The sequence below is a fragment of the Stegostoma tigrinum genome, chromosome 33 (assembly GCF_030684315.1).
Source record: "Stegostoma tigrinum isolate sSteTig4 chromosome 33, sSteTig4.hap1, whole genome shotgun sequence".
NCBI lineage: Eukaryota > Metazoa > Chordata > Chondrichthyes > Orectolobiformes > Stegostomatidae > Stegostoma > Stegostoma tigrinum.
In genome coordinates, this window is record NC_081386.1 from 23,162,131 (window position 1) to 23,181,001 (window position 18,871).

General features: G+C 41.4%; 1 protein-coding gene across 3 annotated transcripts in view; it reads left to right on the forward strand.

Annotated features, from left to right (window-relative positions):
• LOC125467389 (cytosolic carboxypeptidase 4) overlaps positions 1-18,871 on the forward strand; it is a 250,089-nt gene that overhangs the window by 79,160 nt on the left and 152,058 nt on the right. For all 3 annotated transcript variants that reach the window (XR_007250625.2, XM_048563165.2, XM_048563166.2), the window contains one exon: positions 1,813-1,900. Coding sequence is in view for 2 of the 3 variants with exons in the window: in XM_048563165.2 (XP_048419122.2) it covers positions 1,813-1,900 (88 nt within the window). In the remaining variant the exon portion in view is untranslated. The remainder of the gene's footprint in view (positions 1-1,812; positions 1,901-18,871) is intronic.

Sequence of the window (18,871 nt, forward strand, 5' to 3'; positions counted from 1 at the left end):
GTTTAAAGTCATAAAAGTTTAATAAGTAGAACTTGTATATAGTGAGGACTGACACTTCTAAATTCACTGTTAATCAGCACAGGCACTGAGAATGGAAAATGTGTGTTTGGGCTCATTCGGGCCATTAATGTTATTGTATTGTTGAGGATTGAAGAGTCTTACTGGGAAAACAATACAAAATTTACTGCATTATTGCAACTATTTACCTGGTTATGTGAATATGACCCGTGTTACTATCAGCTCCTTTATTGCTCTGTTTATACCATCAAAATATGTGGTGCTTGTTTCATTCAAGCAAGCATTAAGCATTTTAGATCTTTTCAGACCCATATATATCATCTCCCCCTCCCCAAATCTTTTATTCCCTTGTACAATTGTTGTTTCACATTTACTGTATCCCATCTCTCCCACAGTCTTTGACTTTACAAATTCAGATGATCTGAACATTTTGTAGTGCCCCTGAATGTGTTCTCTTCAAACTTAATATAATGGTACTTTGTTGGGTAGAAGATAGTAGACTTAGATTTTCTTCCTGATGGTCTGAAGTCTATAATACTCTCTTGAACAGGAGGATTTTTAACTTAGAACAGTAGGCTAGAGGTTGATGTGCAATGTGGATTGATGCTAACAGTATGGGTTCAATTCCCATATCAGGAGAGATTACCACTAACAATGCTCCTCCTCAACTTCACCCATTGTCTGTGGTGTGCTAATCCTCAGGTTAAGCTGCCATCAGTCACCCTTCCCTCTCTAATGGCAGAGTAGCTCTCTGGGATTATTGTAACTTTGTACCTGACTTAGTGGCACCTATAACATTACAGTCCCTTATGAATTCCGAAATTTAAGTGGCCATAGTAACCTCACTGTCAGGTGTGAAATGTTTTCTGTGTTATTCTTTGAAATATTCTTCTGTGTTTGTCATCAGCAATTGACAGTATCCATCTTGAAGTCTTTTGGGTCATGAACATTTCTTTTTCGATTTGTTTCTTATTTCATGAAAGCTTAAGACTAATTTTCCTTATCCTTCTCTTAGCTGGCATTTTCAGAATCAGTGCTGGTCATTGTAGTACAGTATTCTGTGGCAGTGGTCCAACACTGCCGCCATGTTCTGTGTGTGTTTGTGTTTGTGTGTGTGTGTGTGTGTGTGTGTGTGTGTGTGTGTGTGTGTGTGTGTGTGTGTGTGTGTGTGTGTGTGTGTGTGTGTGTGTGTGTGTGTGTTTGTGTTTGTGTGCATGAGAGAAAGAGAGAGAGAGGGAGAGTTTCTTCAAGTCTGAAATGCTAGGGTATGGATGAGGATAGCTTTCTTTGTTGGTCTAATTTGAAGAGTCTTGTTAAGCAAACAAATGATCATTTATTGCATTAGTGCAATTATTTATTGTTTACACAAATGTTACCTTTATTACCACAGAGACTGAGAAGCACAGTAGCCTCAGTCTGCCTCCTGTCAGCTCCTTTATTCTGCCCAGATACTCGTGTTATTGTCACAGTTGGTGGTGCTTATGCTGTTAACCAATGTTAACCCTTTCAGACATATATACAATGGAATGGAATTGTGTTCTCAGGGTGAGCTAAAGAATTTCAGGGTTGCTGGAGTGGCTTCACTGTAAATGTGGAGGGCATGGGTTTCTGCAAGTAGGAGGTAGTTGAATTAATGAAGATTCGAGGAAGCAAATTTATTAATTGTCTGAGGATTCAATTCTATCGGAGAAATTCTGAATAACCTTTAGTTCCACTTTGATCAATGAAACACTGCAATTCAAAATACTCCTTTGGTGACAAATAAAATTAATATTTATGTGTGCTGTGTTGCAGGTATGCAGCCAGTGATGTACTCTGTCCATGAGGCATTGTGTGGAAGACCGCATTGGGTTCGTGCAGGTTCTGATATCTACTATTACAAGTATGTTTTCTTCTATTATTTGTTTTAGAGTTTAAGTTAGATACAAAACAATAAAATTCAAGTACATTAATCACCCTTGCAGCTAAGTTGATTAGATATGTTTTCTGGACTTGTGCTCTTCAGTGATTGGTATTAAAGGAGTGATCTTGACAGCTTTATCTGGACTCTGCAGCAATGTTTTGAACAAGAAAACAGAGAAGTGAGCTTAGTTAATTGGAATGCCTGCTTCTGTCTGGCACTGCCCACTCTCCTTGTGGTCACTGTTCGGATGTTGTCCACTCTCAATGGTCTCTGAATGATCATTGTCCTGTGGACACTGCTCAATCTTCTTCAGTTGCCAAATGGACCTTGCCTGTTCACACTGTCGTGCCTCTGTCACAGAAGTTGAAGCACAAATAATAACTGCCTAGGTTCCTTTTGCCTCTGTCAACATTAGGTGGGCACTGGACCTGCCTACTCTCATTTGCTGTCCTGCGTTTTGTGTATGAATGCCTCTCTCGTGGCCTGTGTAAAGAATGTGTGGCTTATTTTGCTGCATCATTGCCTTCCTTTACTAGCCTTTTCTGTAAGCATTCCTTCGTGAAGACTGCTTGCAATTTTTATTAGGTGCAACTGTAATGGCGCGCCACAAGTAGAAGTGATGATGTCTTCTAATGTGAAATTTTTTAGTTTGTTGAATTTTCTGATCTATTGCGTGGAGTGTTCGATGCTGCTCTGTGTGTCAGAGGTGTCCAATGTAGGAGGATATCCTGGCTTTTTAATGTGCTGTATTATCCATTACTGTTGGTGACAAATGGGGAAGACTTAGAAACCCAAAGTAACCAACTCTTATATAAAGAGGAAGACAAACCTAGAAAAAAATGAAGATTTTTAATAGCAGTGAAGAATAAAATCTGGTAGGACCAAAGTAAGAGAATTAAATCCACAATATTGATTGAAGACTGTGAAAATCTTCATAGTGGACCTCCATCATTACCCTTGTGGGAGATGGTAAACAGACAGAGAGGTAGGATTCAGGTATATCCAATCTGAAAAGGTGCATTAATCATGACATGCATGCAGAAATAGCCACACAATTTCAACTGGTTTGGAAGGGTTTAAGATGTTATTATTGCCACTAGCAATTGTATATTGGAGTTTATTTAGGAAAGAGAGAAAAAAATAAACTGCAAAACTAGGGGAAGGCCGTGCTATTGTGGAAATGTTACTGGATTAGTAACAGAATCCCACACTACTGTTTTGAGGGCTCGAGTTTGGATCCCACCATAGTAGATGGTGAAGTTTGAATTCAATAAAAGTTTGGAATAGAGTTACTCCAATAATGACCATGCAACCACTGTCAATTATGCTAATAAAAACCCATCAGGCTTACTGATGACCTTGAATGAAAGGGATCTGCTGTGTTTACTTACTGTAGCCTGCAGGAGACTCCAGACCCACCGCAATGTGATTCACCCTCAACTGTCCTTTGGGCAATTAGGGATGAACAATAAATGCAGGCCAATCAGTGATGCCAGCATCCCATGAGTGAATAAAATCTGAAATAAAGATTAACTCAGCAAGTTCTCCATTACCATGCTAGATTCGTATGAAAATTATCATGACTCTCAAAACTGAAACATCTAATTCTGAGATGGGTCTCTTCATTAGGTTTGTCAGTTTCTGCCAACATTGTCAAAAATGAAAGTACTGAAAGTCAAAGATAATTTGTGAAAGAACGTGAGAGTCATTTGTCTCAAAATGATTTCACTGGCGTAATTTATGTAGCATTCTTCTCACTTTGATTGTAAAATGATCTTATGAATGCATTTGGGGGTGGCTTACGCTGACTGCTGGAGGACTGGATATTTTTATCCATTTAATTGCAGGATGTGGGAGTTGTTCGCTGGGCCAGAAATGATTGCTTATCCCTATTTGCTCTTGAGGAATTGGTGGTGAGCTGCCCACATGAACCACTGCAACATTTCGGTCCCGCCAGAAATGATGATATGATTAGATTCCCTACAGTGTGGAAACAGGCCCTTTGGCCCAACAAGTCCACACCGCTCCTTGAAGCAGCCCACGCGGACCCATCCCCCTATAATCCACACACCCCTGAACACTATGGGCAACTTAGCGTGGCCGATCCACCTGGCCTGCACATCTTTGGACTGTGGGAGGAAACTGGAGCACCCGGAGGAAACCCATGCAGACAGGGGAGAATGTGCAAACTCCACACAGACAGTTACCCGAGGCTGGAATTGAACCCGGGCACCTGGCGCTGTGAGGCTGCAGTGCTCACCACTGAGCCACCGTGCCACCCTGAATATCTCCAAGTCAGAATGATATGTGGTTTGGAAAGAACTTGCACATATCTAATTTTCTAGGTGGTATGAGGTGCAGATTTGGAAGTTGCTGTCTAAAGAGCCTTGATGAATAGCTGCAATACATCCTGTAGATGTACGCACTGCTCTCATCATATGGCAATTCTGGAGGGAGTAGATACTTGTGATGTGATGCCAGTCAACTGGGCTACATTGTCCTGAATGCTGTCAAGCTTCTTGAGTGTTGTTGAAGGTGAAGTCATTCCTCAGGCAAGTGGGGAATGTTCCATCATACTCCTCGCATGTACTTTTTAGATGGTGGACTATGCTTTGAGGAGTCAGAAGGTAAATGACTCACTGCAGTATCCTACCTCCCTGTCTGTTTTTGGTAGCTGGAATAGTTAATGGATTGTCCAGTTCAGTTTTTTGGTCAATGGTAATCCCAGAATGTTGACAATGGGGGATATCAGTAATAGTAATGCCATTGAATGTCAAGGGGTGATGGTTAGATTCTCTTTTGTTGGAGATGATCATTGCCTGGAATTTGTGTGATGTGAATGCAGCTTTCCACCCGTCAGCCCAAGTCTGAATATTGCTCAGGTGTAGCTGCATTTGGACACAAATGCATCAGTATCTGAGGAGCTGTGAATGGTGCTGAGTATTGCATAGTCATCATATTGCATCTTATCTTATGATGGAGGAAACATCATTGATGAAGTAGCTGAAGCTGTTGGGCCCAGGATACGATGCTGAGGAACTTCTGTAGTGAGGCTGAATGTCTGAGAGCTTGTCAGTTACACTATGGGGCAAACATGACTTTTGTCTTCTCAAAAAAAACTTGAGGCCTGAGTATAATTCTGTTGATGAAGTTGTAAGAATTTAATTCCTGTCAATCCTGAGAACCACTTTGCCTGTGACCCTCAGTCTCTAGGATCTCATTTAATGAGGTCCTTGGCGATCATCCTGGACTCTAACAGACTGTAACCTGAGAATTCAGCAACAGACTATAAGTCTATAAATCTCTGCACCCATTTTGATAAAAATAAGTAACAGCATTGCTTTCAATGCTGATATCGCTCTTCTGTTGTTCCTAGTTTTCTTTCAATTAATTCAAGTTTATCCAGATTTAATGTATTTCCATCTATTGCATGAGCCTGATCCTTATGCAACCATCTTTGAGTGGGACAAACTGCTTCTGAAAATCCACGAATGCAACATCATTGGCTTATTACAAGATCAACAACTTAAGCAAAGCAGGTAATGAGCTGAAATAAAACACACAGCTGCAGTTGCTGGAGATATGAAACAAAAGCAGAAGTTGGTGGAGAAACTCAGCACATCTGGCAGCATCTGCTGGAAGAAAGCAAAGTTTACAGTCTGGTCATTCTTCATTAGAATAAGCTTCAAGCAAAAGACATGTTCCAAGAATGCTTTTCAGAATAAGTTATGTAACTGTCCCAGGCAAGTATGATGTCATTTCTTGGAAAGTTTTGTGCTATGAGTGATTGGACTTATTTAATCAATGGTATCACTGACTTTGACTGAGAACCTAAGGGATAGCAGCTGTTAACTTCTCATCTATAACGGTGTGAGCTTGGAGATTTTCATATTTGGACTGTGTGTGGTTCCATTTAAAAAGAACTTCCTTCATGGCTAAGTGAAGGATGCCATAGCATACTCACCTCAGTTGGAACGAAAGTCAGACCTCGCGGCACATTTGGAAAACACCTTTAAACAGCTCACTGTGAACAATGTATGTATGTTTACAACTTCCCAGTTAACTGACTTGAGGAAGACACTGGTATTCTTTTAAAAAACCATATGACCTACCTGTGTCCCTTTTCCAGTGCTATCAAAATTGTTCACTTCAATGCAAATATGTTTGATGCAGCAATCGCAACATTTTGACTGGGGAAGAGATGTAATTATGATGGAGGCGCACTTATTAAAAAGATCCATCTCGTGTGTCTCTGAGGTAGGCCTTTGTAAGACATAACTTGACAAATTTTCACTTACACAGAACTTCCAAATGCAGGAGAAAAAAATGGTCTGAAGCAATTGAATTCATGAAACAAAATCCATTCTGAGGATTTTGGCAAGTTATATCTCAAAAAACATTATGTAATCTTGCATGCGCTTGCTGCTAAGTGACAATGTGCAAACCTGAATACATTACATCAAAAAATTCCTTTTGAGCAAGCACTGAGGTCTTATATTAATGATCATAACAAACTAATGATAATGTCAGCAAATAGATTTCTGAAGCAAAAGAAACATGCTTTACTGAAGGTGAACTTTTCGTTTAGTAGAACTATTAATTTATTAATTATCAAGACCCTTTTTTCAGTGCAAACATGAACCAACTTGAGCCAGGAGAAGCTGTAGATCACCCAGTGCTGCAAAAGTCTCCACACAAGACACAGAATCAAAATAAGTAAATTGCTGAACTCTCAAAGTATGTCAAGGATGAAAGCTGAGTCCAAAATAAGTGGCTACAATACAGCAAGGAAACTACGAAGACCCCAACCCAAATAGTTGTTTGAGATGAGTCGATTATTTGAAAATATCAATCTACTCAGTGAGGGAGACAACACGTCCTCAGGCTCAAAACAAGCTTGTAAGTGCCATATGGTTTTATTTTTAACAAATGTCCAACATGATAATAAGCATGAAAATCATGCTTGCAATACAATCTTTAAGCTCATTCTCAAAGTGCTTTTCCTTTTGTAAATATTTAAACTCGCATAATATCCTGTGTGCATTGGAACAGAATCAATTATTTTGCACAACTCTGATTTGATGTCCACGGTAGATCTTCTATAATGCCAGCACAAGTGGGTCAGAATAATGAATGAGACAATGTTCTTCATGTTTTCACAGATGAGCTACTTTCGCCCAAACAACCCAGATAGAGTTGCCATCAGAAGGGAAGTCAGGAAGGAATCCGTGGGAGAAGGTTGAATCCTCAGATCTTGGGGAACTAGTGGGACCTACGAATGATGCACAAACCTGTGTTCATATTCCATACTGGTGCCACAAGAAATATGTATATCATCTCTTCAGTGGCATGCAGAACATTCAGACTTCAAATACCAATGTTAGTTATTGAAGGTCAATGTGCAGATTGGAAGTATCAAGATACACACCAGCTTGGAAACTTTATATCATCTATTTAGAATATTAATGAAGTGATACTATAGTGATTGTAATAGGGTGAGCCAGGTAAACTTCACAGCATATGAGTTCCCTGATTAGGGCAACTAACCTGATCCAATCAGGGAGCCGGCCTGACGGCTATGAACATGAGTGTCAGAGGTTCTGCTCACTCTGAGAGCTGGCTCTGAGGAAGCCGGACCTGTGTCAAGTACCATGCACATATAAATAAAGGGTAACTTGGTGACAGGATACCAGCCTCTGTGGAGTTATTTCACTGGTGATTAGAGAAAAATATGTGCTCCTGAGAAATTCGCTGGCAACAGGTGTCTTCGATGTGGGGTAAGCATTTCTGGCATTATGATGTTATTTGGTAAACTTGACTAATTTGATCCTGCCATCGAAGACTGGGCTCAGTACGTGGAAAGTATGTGATTTCTTTTCTGGGCAAATGATATTGGGGCAGGTGAAAAACAATGGTCAATTCTCCTGACAACATGTGGATCCGCAGCTTTTTCAGTCATTACAAGCCTAACTTTCCCTGAGGAACTAGATGCTAATACCTTTCAAGAGTTGGCTGATTTAGTTAAGGAATATTATGACCCCAAGTCTCCTCTAATTCTGAGATACAATCGGTTTTACCCAGCAGTTCAAGATCTGGGAAATCTGTGTCAGGATTTTTTGTGAGGTAAAGACAACTGGTGGACGCATGTGGCTTTGCTTTAACCTTTAATGAGATGCCACCTGGCCATTTGGTAGATAGGATTAATGATGTAACCATGCAAACGTGCCTACTAGCTGAAGCTCAACTGGGCTTCAAACATGCTGCAACTGTACAAAACTGTACATACTTGGAATATTGCATGCAATTCTGGTTGCCCCATTACAGGAAGGATGTGGAAGCATTGGAAAAGGTGCAGAGGAGATTTACCAGGATGTTGCCTGGTCTGGAGCGAAGGCCTTATGAAGAAAGGCTGAGGGACTTGGGTCTGTTCTCATTGGAGAGAAGAAGGCTAAGAGGGGATTTAATAGAGACATACAAGATGATCAAAGGATTAGATAGGGTGGACAGTGAGTCTTTTTCCAAGGATGATGATGTCAGCTTGTACGAGGGGGCATAGCTACAAATTGAGGGGTGATAGATTTAAGACAGATGTCAGAGGCAGGTTCTTTACTCAGAGATTGATAAGGGCATGGAACGCCCTGCCTGCCAATGTAGTTAACCTCAGCCACATTAGGGGCATTTAAACAGTCCTTGGATAAGCAGATGGATGATGATGGGATAGGGTAGGGGGATGGGCTTAGATTAGTTCACAGATTGGCGCAACATCGAGGGCCGAAGGGCCTGTTCTGCGCTGTATTGTTCTATGTTCTATGCAGTACAGTGGTTTTGTCATTACAAAATACAGCAAATGGAGCATTTGAGATACAGGGCATGCTGATAAGAGTGGACACCCTTGTGACTTCAGCTGAGCTTGGGGGAAGACCACTTGAGTGAAGGTAATTGCATAGCCTCATTCAGTCCATTTCCCTGGACAGAGGGACTGTGGGTCAGTCCACAACAAAACCTCAAGACAAAGCCGTGCCTCAGCCAAAGTGTTAAAATTTTCTTCAGGACCCAGGCTTGCAAGCCATGTAGTTGCTGCAGATATGTGGACTCTAGTTGGCAAAAGATTCCCACTAGGCCTGGACTGAGTATGAAAAGTCACAGGCAGGTATGCTGGAGAATGCATACCCTATCTACGTTTGGTTTGGAACAGTTAAATTGCTTAGCAATATGCAAATCTGACAATCTATCTTTTCTGATGAGGTGGTGGTGGATTACATCTTCTGAACCTGGAGCTCCATCCGCTTTTGTTTAAGTTTCTTTTCTTTTTCTTCTCTCTCTCTTGTTTCTCTTTATTCCGTTTTATTTTACTTACCTCTTGTTGAAAAGTACGGCGATGGCATCGGCGGTATGTGTGCCCAGTGAGGACTCATGGCAGAGTCGGAGGTGAGTCTGTGTTCCCACCGGCTCCTGTGTTGACAAGGTGGTCTTAGCGCCGAATCACGGCTGCTGCGGCAGAGGGGAAGTTTGATTTCCCAGTGCAGCCTGTGTCCAGCGCAGATTCGTGGAAGCAGAGGCGGAGGCGGGTTTGGGCTCAGTGTGAGACCTGGTGGCATTGGCAACGGCTGTATCGATGATGTGGGCCCGAAGTGGACGCATGGTGGAGGTAGCGGAGTCGAGTTTGGGCCGGTATAGTACTGCGCAGCATTGGTGGTGGCTGTGTTATCGAGGCCCGGTGAGGAATCAGAGTGGTTAGGGTGTGGGTGGAGGCAAGATGGCGTCAACGCATTGGGACTTTCGTTCCAGAAGCAGCAACGCACAAAGGGACTCGTGCCTGGTCGTCAGGCCCATGGCCCCCTGCAGAGCATATAACAACAAGGACTGTAAACGTGAACAATTTTTCTTTCTTTTTTTTATTTTTCTGCCTTTCTCTTCTATGCCTTGGTTTACTTTTCTGTGTTTTAAGATAGCACTACGGAGTGGCGTCACCATCCAACCCTTTTCACTGTATTTTGTAGCAAAATACATGTGACTATAAATAAGTAAATCAAATCAAATAACTCTGAACCAATCAAAATAAATACCTCGTAACATGGTCACCCAGTTTTAATAGAGGTTGATAGCAGTTATCAGTGATTGCAGGACCCATCTTTGACAAAACTTGCTCTGGACTTCAGTCCTTAAGTTTGTGTGAGACCTCAGTTAGACTAAGAACGTATACCATGGAACATTTACGGATTAAGAGTACAACTTGGGTTCTGGCCTCAGTTACCACTGATTGTACTAAAAGGCTTGGGCCCAAGCTTGATGGGGTGAAATTGGTTGAGAAAGATTCACCTTGATTGGCTCAATATTCTTCAATTAGAAAATGGCTGCCTAAGTGAAGTCTTAATTGAGTACCCGGAAGGTTGTCAGGAAGCACCAGGGACTGTCAAAGGAGCCAAGCCCAACTTGCATGTTGACCAGGAAGCAATTCTGTAATTGTGCAAGGCCAGTGCAGTGCCATTTGTCTTACTGGCAAAAGTAGACGTAGAAATCAAGAGGCTGGAAAATGAAGGAATGATCAAACCTTGCAGAATGGGCAACACTGGTTGTATCAGCTGGATAAATACCCATTTCTTGCATAGAGGATGAATACACAAAGCTGGCAGGTTGGCTGCCCTTCATAAAGCTGGACATGATCCATGCATACTTGCTGTTGTGGTTAGATGAAGGTTCCCAGAAATACACTGCAATTAAGACCCGTCTGGGTTTGTTCAAATATACTAGACTGCCTTTTGGGGTAGCAAGAGCCTGTGTTACTTTTCAGTGGATGATGGAGAAGATTTTACAATGTCTACCCAAGGTCGTCATTTATCAGGATTATGTGCTTGAAACGGGGATGACCAATAAAGAGCACTTAGAGATCTTGGAAGTGTAACATGTGGATTCTAGGCATCCCAAGTGACCTATTGGGGCTACAGAGTTGGAAGATAAAGTGAGGATGATCAAAGGTGCTCCAGCTCCCATGTCTGTACTGGAACTTAGGTCTTTCTTTAGATTGGCAAATTATTATGGAGAGTTCATGCATTACCTGGCCTCTGCCCTGGCACGCTTACATCAGCTATTGAAGAAGGGTCAGTCTTGGAAATGGTCTTGTAGCCAAGATGTAGCTTATAGGGAAGTGAAGAAGCAGCTATTGACTAAGGTGTTGACACACTCCAATCCCAAGTAAGACTTGGTGCTGATATGCAATGCCTCCCCCATACAGTATCGGGGTAGTGTTGCCTCACAGATGGCTCAATGGAGAGGAACGCCCAATAGCATATGCTTCCCAGACTTAAGCTGAAGCAGAGTAGGTGGAGAAGGAAGGTTTCGCAGTCATCTTTGGTGTGAGAAAGTTCCATGACTACTTTTACGGAGATAAACTTATAACAACAACAGACCACAAACCACTGGTAGTGCTACTCGAAGATGACAGGGCACACTGCCGTCGGTAGCTTCAGTTCAAATTCAGTGCTGGGCTCTCATTCTAAGTGCATACAATTAGAACACCATCTGGGAGGCCAAGTAGCAAATGTGGATGCCTTGAGCTTCCTCCCGCTGGCAGATACATTAATGGTGGAACCACTAAAGGAAGAGTCTGTTCTGGTTTCAAACTTTCTGAACACCCTTCCTGTCCCTGTTGACAATGCCGGACTGTGGACGCAGAAGGATCTGGTCCTGTTGAAACTAAAACAGCTGGTCATCAGGAGGGAAGCAAAACGGCCCCCATGACCAGAACTGAATTCTCTTTGGACTCAGTGAGATCACTGTAGAGGACAGCATTTTTTCATGGGGAGCAAGTGTGACTGTCCTGAGCAAAGGTCGCCACCAAATACTGGCTGAATTCCACCCGCGTCATCCAGCAGTTTCCAAAATTGAAGTTGTTGGTGTGAAGTTATGTCCGGTGGCCAGGATTAGCTGCGTACATAGCCGCATCGCTGGGGCAGTGCCCAGAATGACAGCAAGGACAAAAATTACCACCAGCAGCTCCCACATCTATGGGAATGACTGGGTAAACCTGGGACTTGGTTACCATTGACAATGCCAGCCCTTTCTTGGACTCAACGTTCTTAGTCATTGTGGATGCTCAAATTATTATGGAGAGTTCATGCATTACCTGGCCTCTGCCCTGGCACGCTTACATCAGCTATTGAAGAAGGGTCAGTCTTGGAAATGGTCTTGTAGCCAAGATGTAGCTTATAGGGAAGTGAAGAAGCAGCTATTGACTAAGGTGTTGACACACTCCAATCCCAAGTAAGACTTGGTGCTGATATGCAATGCCTCCCCCATACAGTATCGGGGTAGTGTTGCCTCACAGATGGCTCAATGGAGAGGAATGCATAATGCATAATAACGCATAAGGTTCATTCATTAGACATTGGGACGATGATAGAAAGACTGTGCACATCTTTTGCAATACACAGGCCCCTCACAGACAATGAAGGCCAGCAGGGAATTTGAGTATTTCTGAAAGTCGAATGGCATTCGGCACATAAAGGCAGCTCCATACCATCCATTGTCCAATAATCTTGCACAAAGAGCAGTCCAAACTTTGAAGACAGGGTTAAAGAAACAGCCTACAGCTTCACTCGATACCAAACTGTCCCAGTTTCTGTTTGATTGTTGGACCACCCCTCGTGCACTGACTGGGATAGCTCCCAGCAGAGTTGCTAACACTGAGAGGACTCCTGGCCAGGATAAATGTGCTCTGGGCATCAGGAACACCACTGCTGGACACAAGACTCCTCTAAGTGAGAGGCACAGTTTAGTTCAAGGGATGAATTTTCATGCTGAAACCATAGAAATGACCCAGCATGGGTTAGAGTCATGGTTGGCATGAGATCAAATCCCTTGATGTACAAGGCTTGGGTAGGTGATGTGGTCCTGAACAAGCATATGGATCAGATAAAAGCTGCAAATTTGTAAACTTGGCACGAGCAAAACATACCTGGCCCCTTGGAATAGCTGGAAAATCTGTCGGTATCCATGAGTTCTTCCCTATCGTCTCGAGTAAAGAAACCTCCGAGCCTGAGTGCAGTGGATGCCACAACCTTGATGCTTTTACTGCCTGAAGAAGAGGATGAATTTCTTCTGAGCTGCTGCAGCTGCAGTGGGGGTTGAGCTACAGTCTGGTGCACCTTGCCCATATCTGAGACTGGGTTGGAGAAACCAGACCTGACGTGAAAATGCCCCAGGAGAGGCTACAAGGAAAAGTACAGGCCTACATCCCTGGGCTTACAAGGGGACAGATGTTGTGATTGGAACGAGGTCAGTAGGTGGACCTCATAGGATATGAGTTCTCTGATTGGGGCTGTTAACCTGGTCCAATCAGGGAGCCCTGGCTGACAGATATTAACAGAAGTGTCAGAGGCACTGTTCACTTTGAGAGCTGGTTCTGAGGGAGCTGGGGCAATGCCAAATACTATGCACATGTAAATAAAGGGTGAGTTGGTGATGGGATTCCAGCCTCTGCAGAGTTATTTCAGATACGTATAACACTTGAAATGCTTTCAATATTACCTGTTAATCAGTGTTTCACATTTCGAGATGAAACATAACGAATGGAAGACAATAATTTGAAAAGCGGAAAAGCTTCGCAAGAAATTGGGAAATTGTGAAATTCCTGCATCTGTTTATTTGGCTTAAGTAATGACTTACCAAGAAAAGAGGAACATGAAAAAGATTGTATTGCAGTTTGAGTGGTAATTAATCTCTGAATGACCTTGCTATCTAACTGCTTCAGTAGTTATACAGTATAGTCCCGCAGTGATGCGTCTTCAGCAGCAGCATTAAATCCTATACTGCGCTGTCTTTTTCAATGAGCATGTCAAATGGTTTGTTCTTGAGTGTTGCCACTGGAGATATGTGAGTATTACATACTTGGGATGACACTGCTTGTTGAGGAGTTTGGCTCTGCAATCTGTTTGCCCATAATTCAGCCAGTGCTCCTACTGTGAAGGTTGGTCCTTCATTGTGTGCAGCATCCTAGAAAATCCTTTGTGTAATATGTTCTCACAAAGGTCTGTATTCAAAATATTCTGTTCTTTTCATTCTTTGTGAGGATGCTGTCACTGACTGGGCAATTAGACTGGGTCAGCTATTTGTTACCTATCTCTTCTTGCCTTGTAGAAGATGACGGTGAACCATTTTGTTGTATATTAATTGACAAAAATTGTTATGTTAAAACATCACACAATAAGTACATGTTGGAATCAAACCGGGGTAGATTTCTTCAATCCCACCAGTTCCTCAGCGTTAGAAGGAAACTTAGGACTGCAACAAGCTGCTCAAGCCTCATTCTTGAATCTCTAGGATTTCCCATCCCAGGACTTTTCCTTGGCTTGAGGAGACTCCTACTGTAGGGTTGGCAGAATGGAGCAGGTTGGGATGGATTGCCCCATAGTATCCAGGGATATGTAGGCTGGGTGGGATAGCTTTCTGGGTGCAGAGTTATGGGAATAAGGTGGGTGGTGGGTATAAGTGGAATGCTTTTTAGAGGGTCGGTGCAGACTTGATGAGCCTATCTGCGCTGTAGGGATTCTATGATCTATACATCATGCAGATTCCTTATGTCTTCATTACAATAACATCATCCATCCATTATTATATTGTTTGCAAACTTGGATACATTATGCTTTGTGCCGCCCTCCAAGTCATAAATGTAGATAGTAAATGATGGAGTATTTAGGACTGATCTTTGTGGCAATCTACTAGTTACAACTTTGCAACCTGAAAAAAATCCATTAAAGACTCTGTGTGAACTGATCCTCAAATCATGCCAGTGCATTATTCCCAATACCATGAGCTCCTAACTTGTGCAATAATCTTTTATCTGGCATCCTAACTGAATGCCTTCTGGGATTCCACATTGACCACAGCCACTGATTTTAATTTGTCAACTTTCTTTGTTATACCCTCAAAAAATTCTATCAAATTTGTTGTGCATTATTTCCCTTTTTCAAACTGGTGTTGACTCTGATTCCATTAAGTTTTTCTAAATATCCTGCTAATTCTGGCATTTTCCCAGTGACAGATGTTGGACTAATTGGCTTATAGCTTTCTGCTTTCTACCTCTTTCCCTTCTTAAATGAGGAGTCACATTAGCAGTTTTTCAAACCACAGGAATTGTGCTAGAAACCAGCGAGTTTTGCAATAATTTGACCCCTGCCTTTACGAACTGTGCTTCTTTTTAAAATCTTGGATACGGGCCATCAGGTCGTGGAGACTTGTTTAGCTTTAGTTCCATTAGTTTGGTGAATACTTTGTCCCTTGAGGTGGAAACTGTTGTAAGACATTTCTTGCCGTTAGTACCTTGCTTATCTAATATATTTGGGTATTTTATAATGTCCTCCACTACGAAGACCAACACAAAATATTTGTTTAATTCACCAGCCATTTCCCTGTTCGTTGTTATCCACCCCCCTGCTTTATCCTCCAAAGGTGCCATACTTACCTAACTATTCTCTTTATTCTGATATACCCATAGAAGCAGTTGCTATTTTTTATATTGCTTGCTGTTTTAATTTCATGATCAATTTTCTCCCTTTTAGTCATCCTAATCCTCTGGTCTGCCTCTAATTTTTGATGCTTTGTGTGCCTTAATTTTTAATTGGTTTCTCTCCTTGAACGTCTTTATTAACAATGGGTGGTTCGTCCTTTTCATTGAGTCCTTCTTTTTGACTGGAATAAGATTTTGCTGAGTGTTATGAAGTATCTGCTTAAATGTCAACCACAGCTCATCCATTAAGCTTTCCCCTTTGTCTGTTTTCCAAAGCTTGCTTTCAGTAACATTTTCTTCATATGTTTATAATTGCCATTATTTAAAATGATCGAAATTTGAAATCCTTCAATGTTGTGATTGCTGTCCCCAATATGTTCCTTTTAACTGTGCGATCTCTTTTTCATCCTATCTCATGACACATTGCATGATCTAAAATAGTCTGTTCTCAGATAGATTAAGCAACGTCCTGTCTAAGAAACATTTCTGATGCACTGTAGAAATTTATCTTCCATGTTACCCTTACCCATCTGATTTGTTCAATCAATATTCACTCATGACAGTTGCAGTGCCCTCCTTACATGCCTCCATTGTTTCCCAGTTTATACACTGTTATACAGAGAGGTGACTACTTACGGGTTAATAGATGACTCTCACTGATACCTTCTTTTCTTTGCTATTCCTTATTTCCACCAAAGTGAATTCCATATTGTGAACTATGGCATGTATATCACTACTGTCCTTCCCACTGATACCTTCTTTGTTTAATTAAGCTGCCACACCCCCTTTCTCTATCCGTCTATTTATCCAGAATGTAAAGTACCCTTGAATATTGAATTATCAATCTCATCATCCCACAGCCATGTCTCTGTAATAGCTATCAAGTTGTATTGATTTCTGTTTGGGCCGCGAACTCATGTACCTTGTTACAAAAGTTGCATGCATTTAGATAACGAGTTTGCAGCTTTGACTTTTTGACATTATTACTTACACTGTCTCTAATATCTGCTGCACTCTTCTGGATGTATTTTCCAACCCTTTCTGTTAAACTTTGATTATCGTCCACCTCTTCACTAAGCTGCATCTCTGCCCACTTGTTTCTTTTTGATACTATAAACTTCTCTTCAATTGAACCCAGTGAGTATGCAATGGCTAATTATTCTAAATGGTCCATGGCTTTCATTCATACTTTACTCAGCAGCTCAGCCAGCTGTTTGTCTATTTGAAGCCTGTGACAGAATTATGAAATTTTGAAAGAAGGTGATTTTTTTTTGAAATGCCTGTTCAAGTGTGCAAGAAAATAGAGATATTTGGAATGTGGATATTAAGATGGTTATTGAAACGCCAGTGTACAGAATATAGAGTGCAAGTCCCACCTGCACCAGAGGTGTGTCATGACATCTATAAGACAAAGAAAGTGGAAGGAGGGGTCAGTCTATATAGCTGGATGATAACTGTCGCTGAGTACTTTTGTTTAAACAACAATGGACATATGAGGATGCAACATCATGTCAGTAGGTGGTAAGAATAGCTACAAGCAGCAACATTCAAGAGATTTTGCAGCTTCAGTGGTTTTACAAAGACTTCAAATTCTATTGTAGGAGTTGTGAATTCTGTTTGTAACATGGATACTGCAGGAGTGGGTAATGGGGTTGACAGCATGAGGGGAGTAGGAAGTGAAGAGGTGAATGGGCTGAAAGGGATAATTTGGTTAAATGGGTTAGATTGAAGGGGACCTTGTGATGGTCTGAAGAACTGGTCTGATATCTCTTGGAGTTTTGAGTATAGAGTATACAGCCTGCCTCAACAATGGAGTCCTCCAGCAGCAGGCATAATTCCAGGGTACCCCACGGGTTGACATTGCCAGGGCAGAGACAGGATTGCAACAGTACAAAGATTCCCAATTCTCAATTCCAACTCCATCAAGAATATGTACAACTCTGCGTGTGCCAATAGGTCAAGGATTTGGAAAATCCTTCCCTTCCATTCATGAACTGAACCACAATGGCATTGCAAATACTGTGTGTATAGATTTTTTTTTACCAATTGTTTTACAAATACTATTTAAGGCTGTAATACTGTTCATATCAATATCAAGTAGTTCGCAGAACAAATAAAAGCGAAATACTGCTGATGCTAGAAATCTGAAATAAAATCAGAAACTACTGGACTAACTCAACAGATCTGGCAGCATATGGAGAGAGAGACAGAGTTAATGTTTTAATCTAATATAAGCGCTAGAGAAGATTCATATGATGACTCGAACTGTTAACTCAATTTCTCTCTCCACAGATTCTGCCAGACTTGCTGAGTTTCTCCAGTACTTTCTGTTTTTAGTTTAGCTTTACAGGACAAGTAGACACTTCCCTCATTGTGTTTATTTCCTGAAGCAAAGAAGTTTATTGACTTTACAATTTCCACGATTTGATTTTCTCCTTCAGATTTCAATCTCATTTCATTTACAGAGTTGAGATTTCTGTGTTTTGCCTCTTGTCTTCCCTGTAAACACAACTGTTTCTGGAACATTCAGTAATCGGGGTTTTTTTTCTCTTATGGCCCTTTTAGTTATCACATTGTGACTGATGCTTGTAGCAATAGAGAAACTATTCCCTTGACAGAAACACTTAGTTGCATCCATTTTCAAATTGCCCATTCAGTGAGATTGCTGACATAACACAGGGCAGTGTTTACTGCATAAATTGTCTCACACCGCAGTGTTTGAGAACTTCTTTAGGTGACAACAAATTATGTCTTCATCCATTGGTAAATAGTGAAAACTCATTTCTTTCAGCTTAGAGACAATATTTGACACACATCAAATTAAGTCTTTGGGCTGTAACAGAATATATATGGAATGTTATTTCCAGTGATGGATGGCTCTGCTAGTTTACAGTTTGAAATATACAGCAACAAGAATTTAATTCATTCATTCCACCCCAATAAAGTGAATGGGTAGTTGGAATTCCCCAGTGGAAATGTGTTAAACAAACACTGGAAATACAAATTTGTCCAAATAGCACCAGATGAAGCCCAATGTTGGATGTTTCTCACACTTTGATAATTTGGAGTAAGATTGCCAAGAGTTTTGCACTTAACTTTCAGTATGGCTACAGTGTTACAACTTTGTAATTTTGGGGATGACCAGCCGTTGGTTACCCCATTGAGATGGATAGAAAGCAACTGAGCAGTGAAAGGAAGAGCATTGTTTTCACCTTTGCCTGGTTGTAATAAAAGCTGTTGACCAACTTGGTCTGGGGACATGAGTTCCCATGACAGATGGTAAAATTTGAATTAAATTAAAATCTGGAATAGGAAGCTAACGTTTTGGTAACACTGTCAATCATCATGAAAACACATCCATTAGTGGTTCACTTTTCCTGAAGGGAAGGACATTTGCCATCTATACCTGGTTTGGTCTACATCTGACCCACAGCAATGTAACTGTT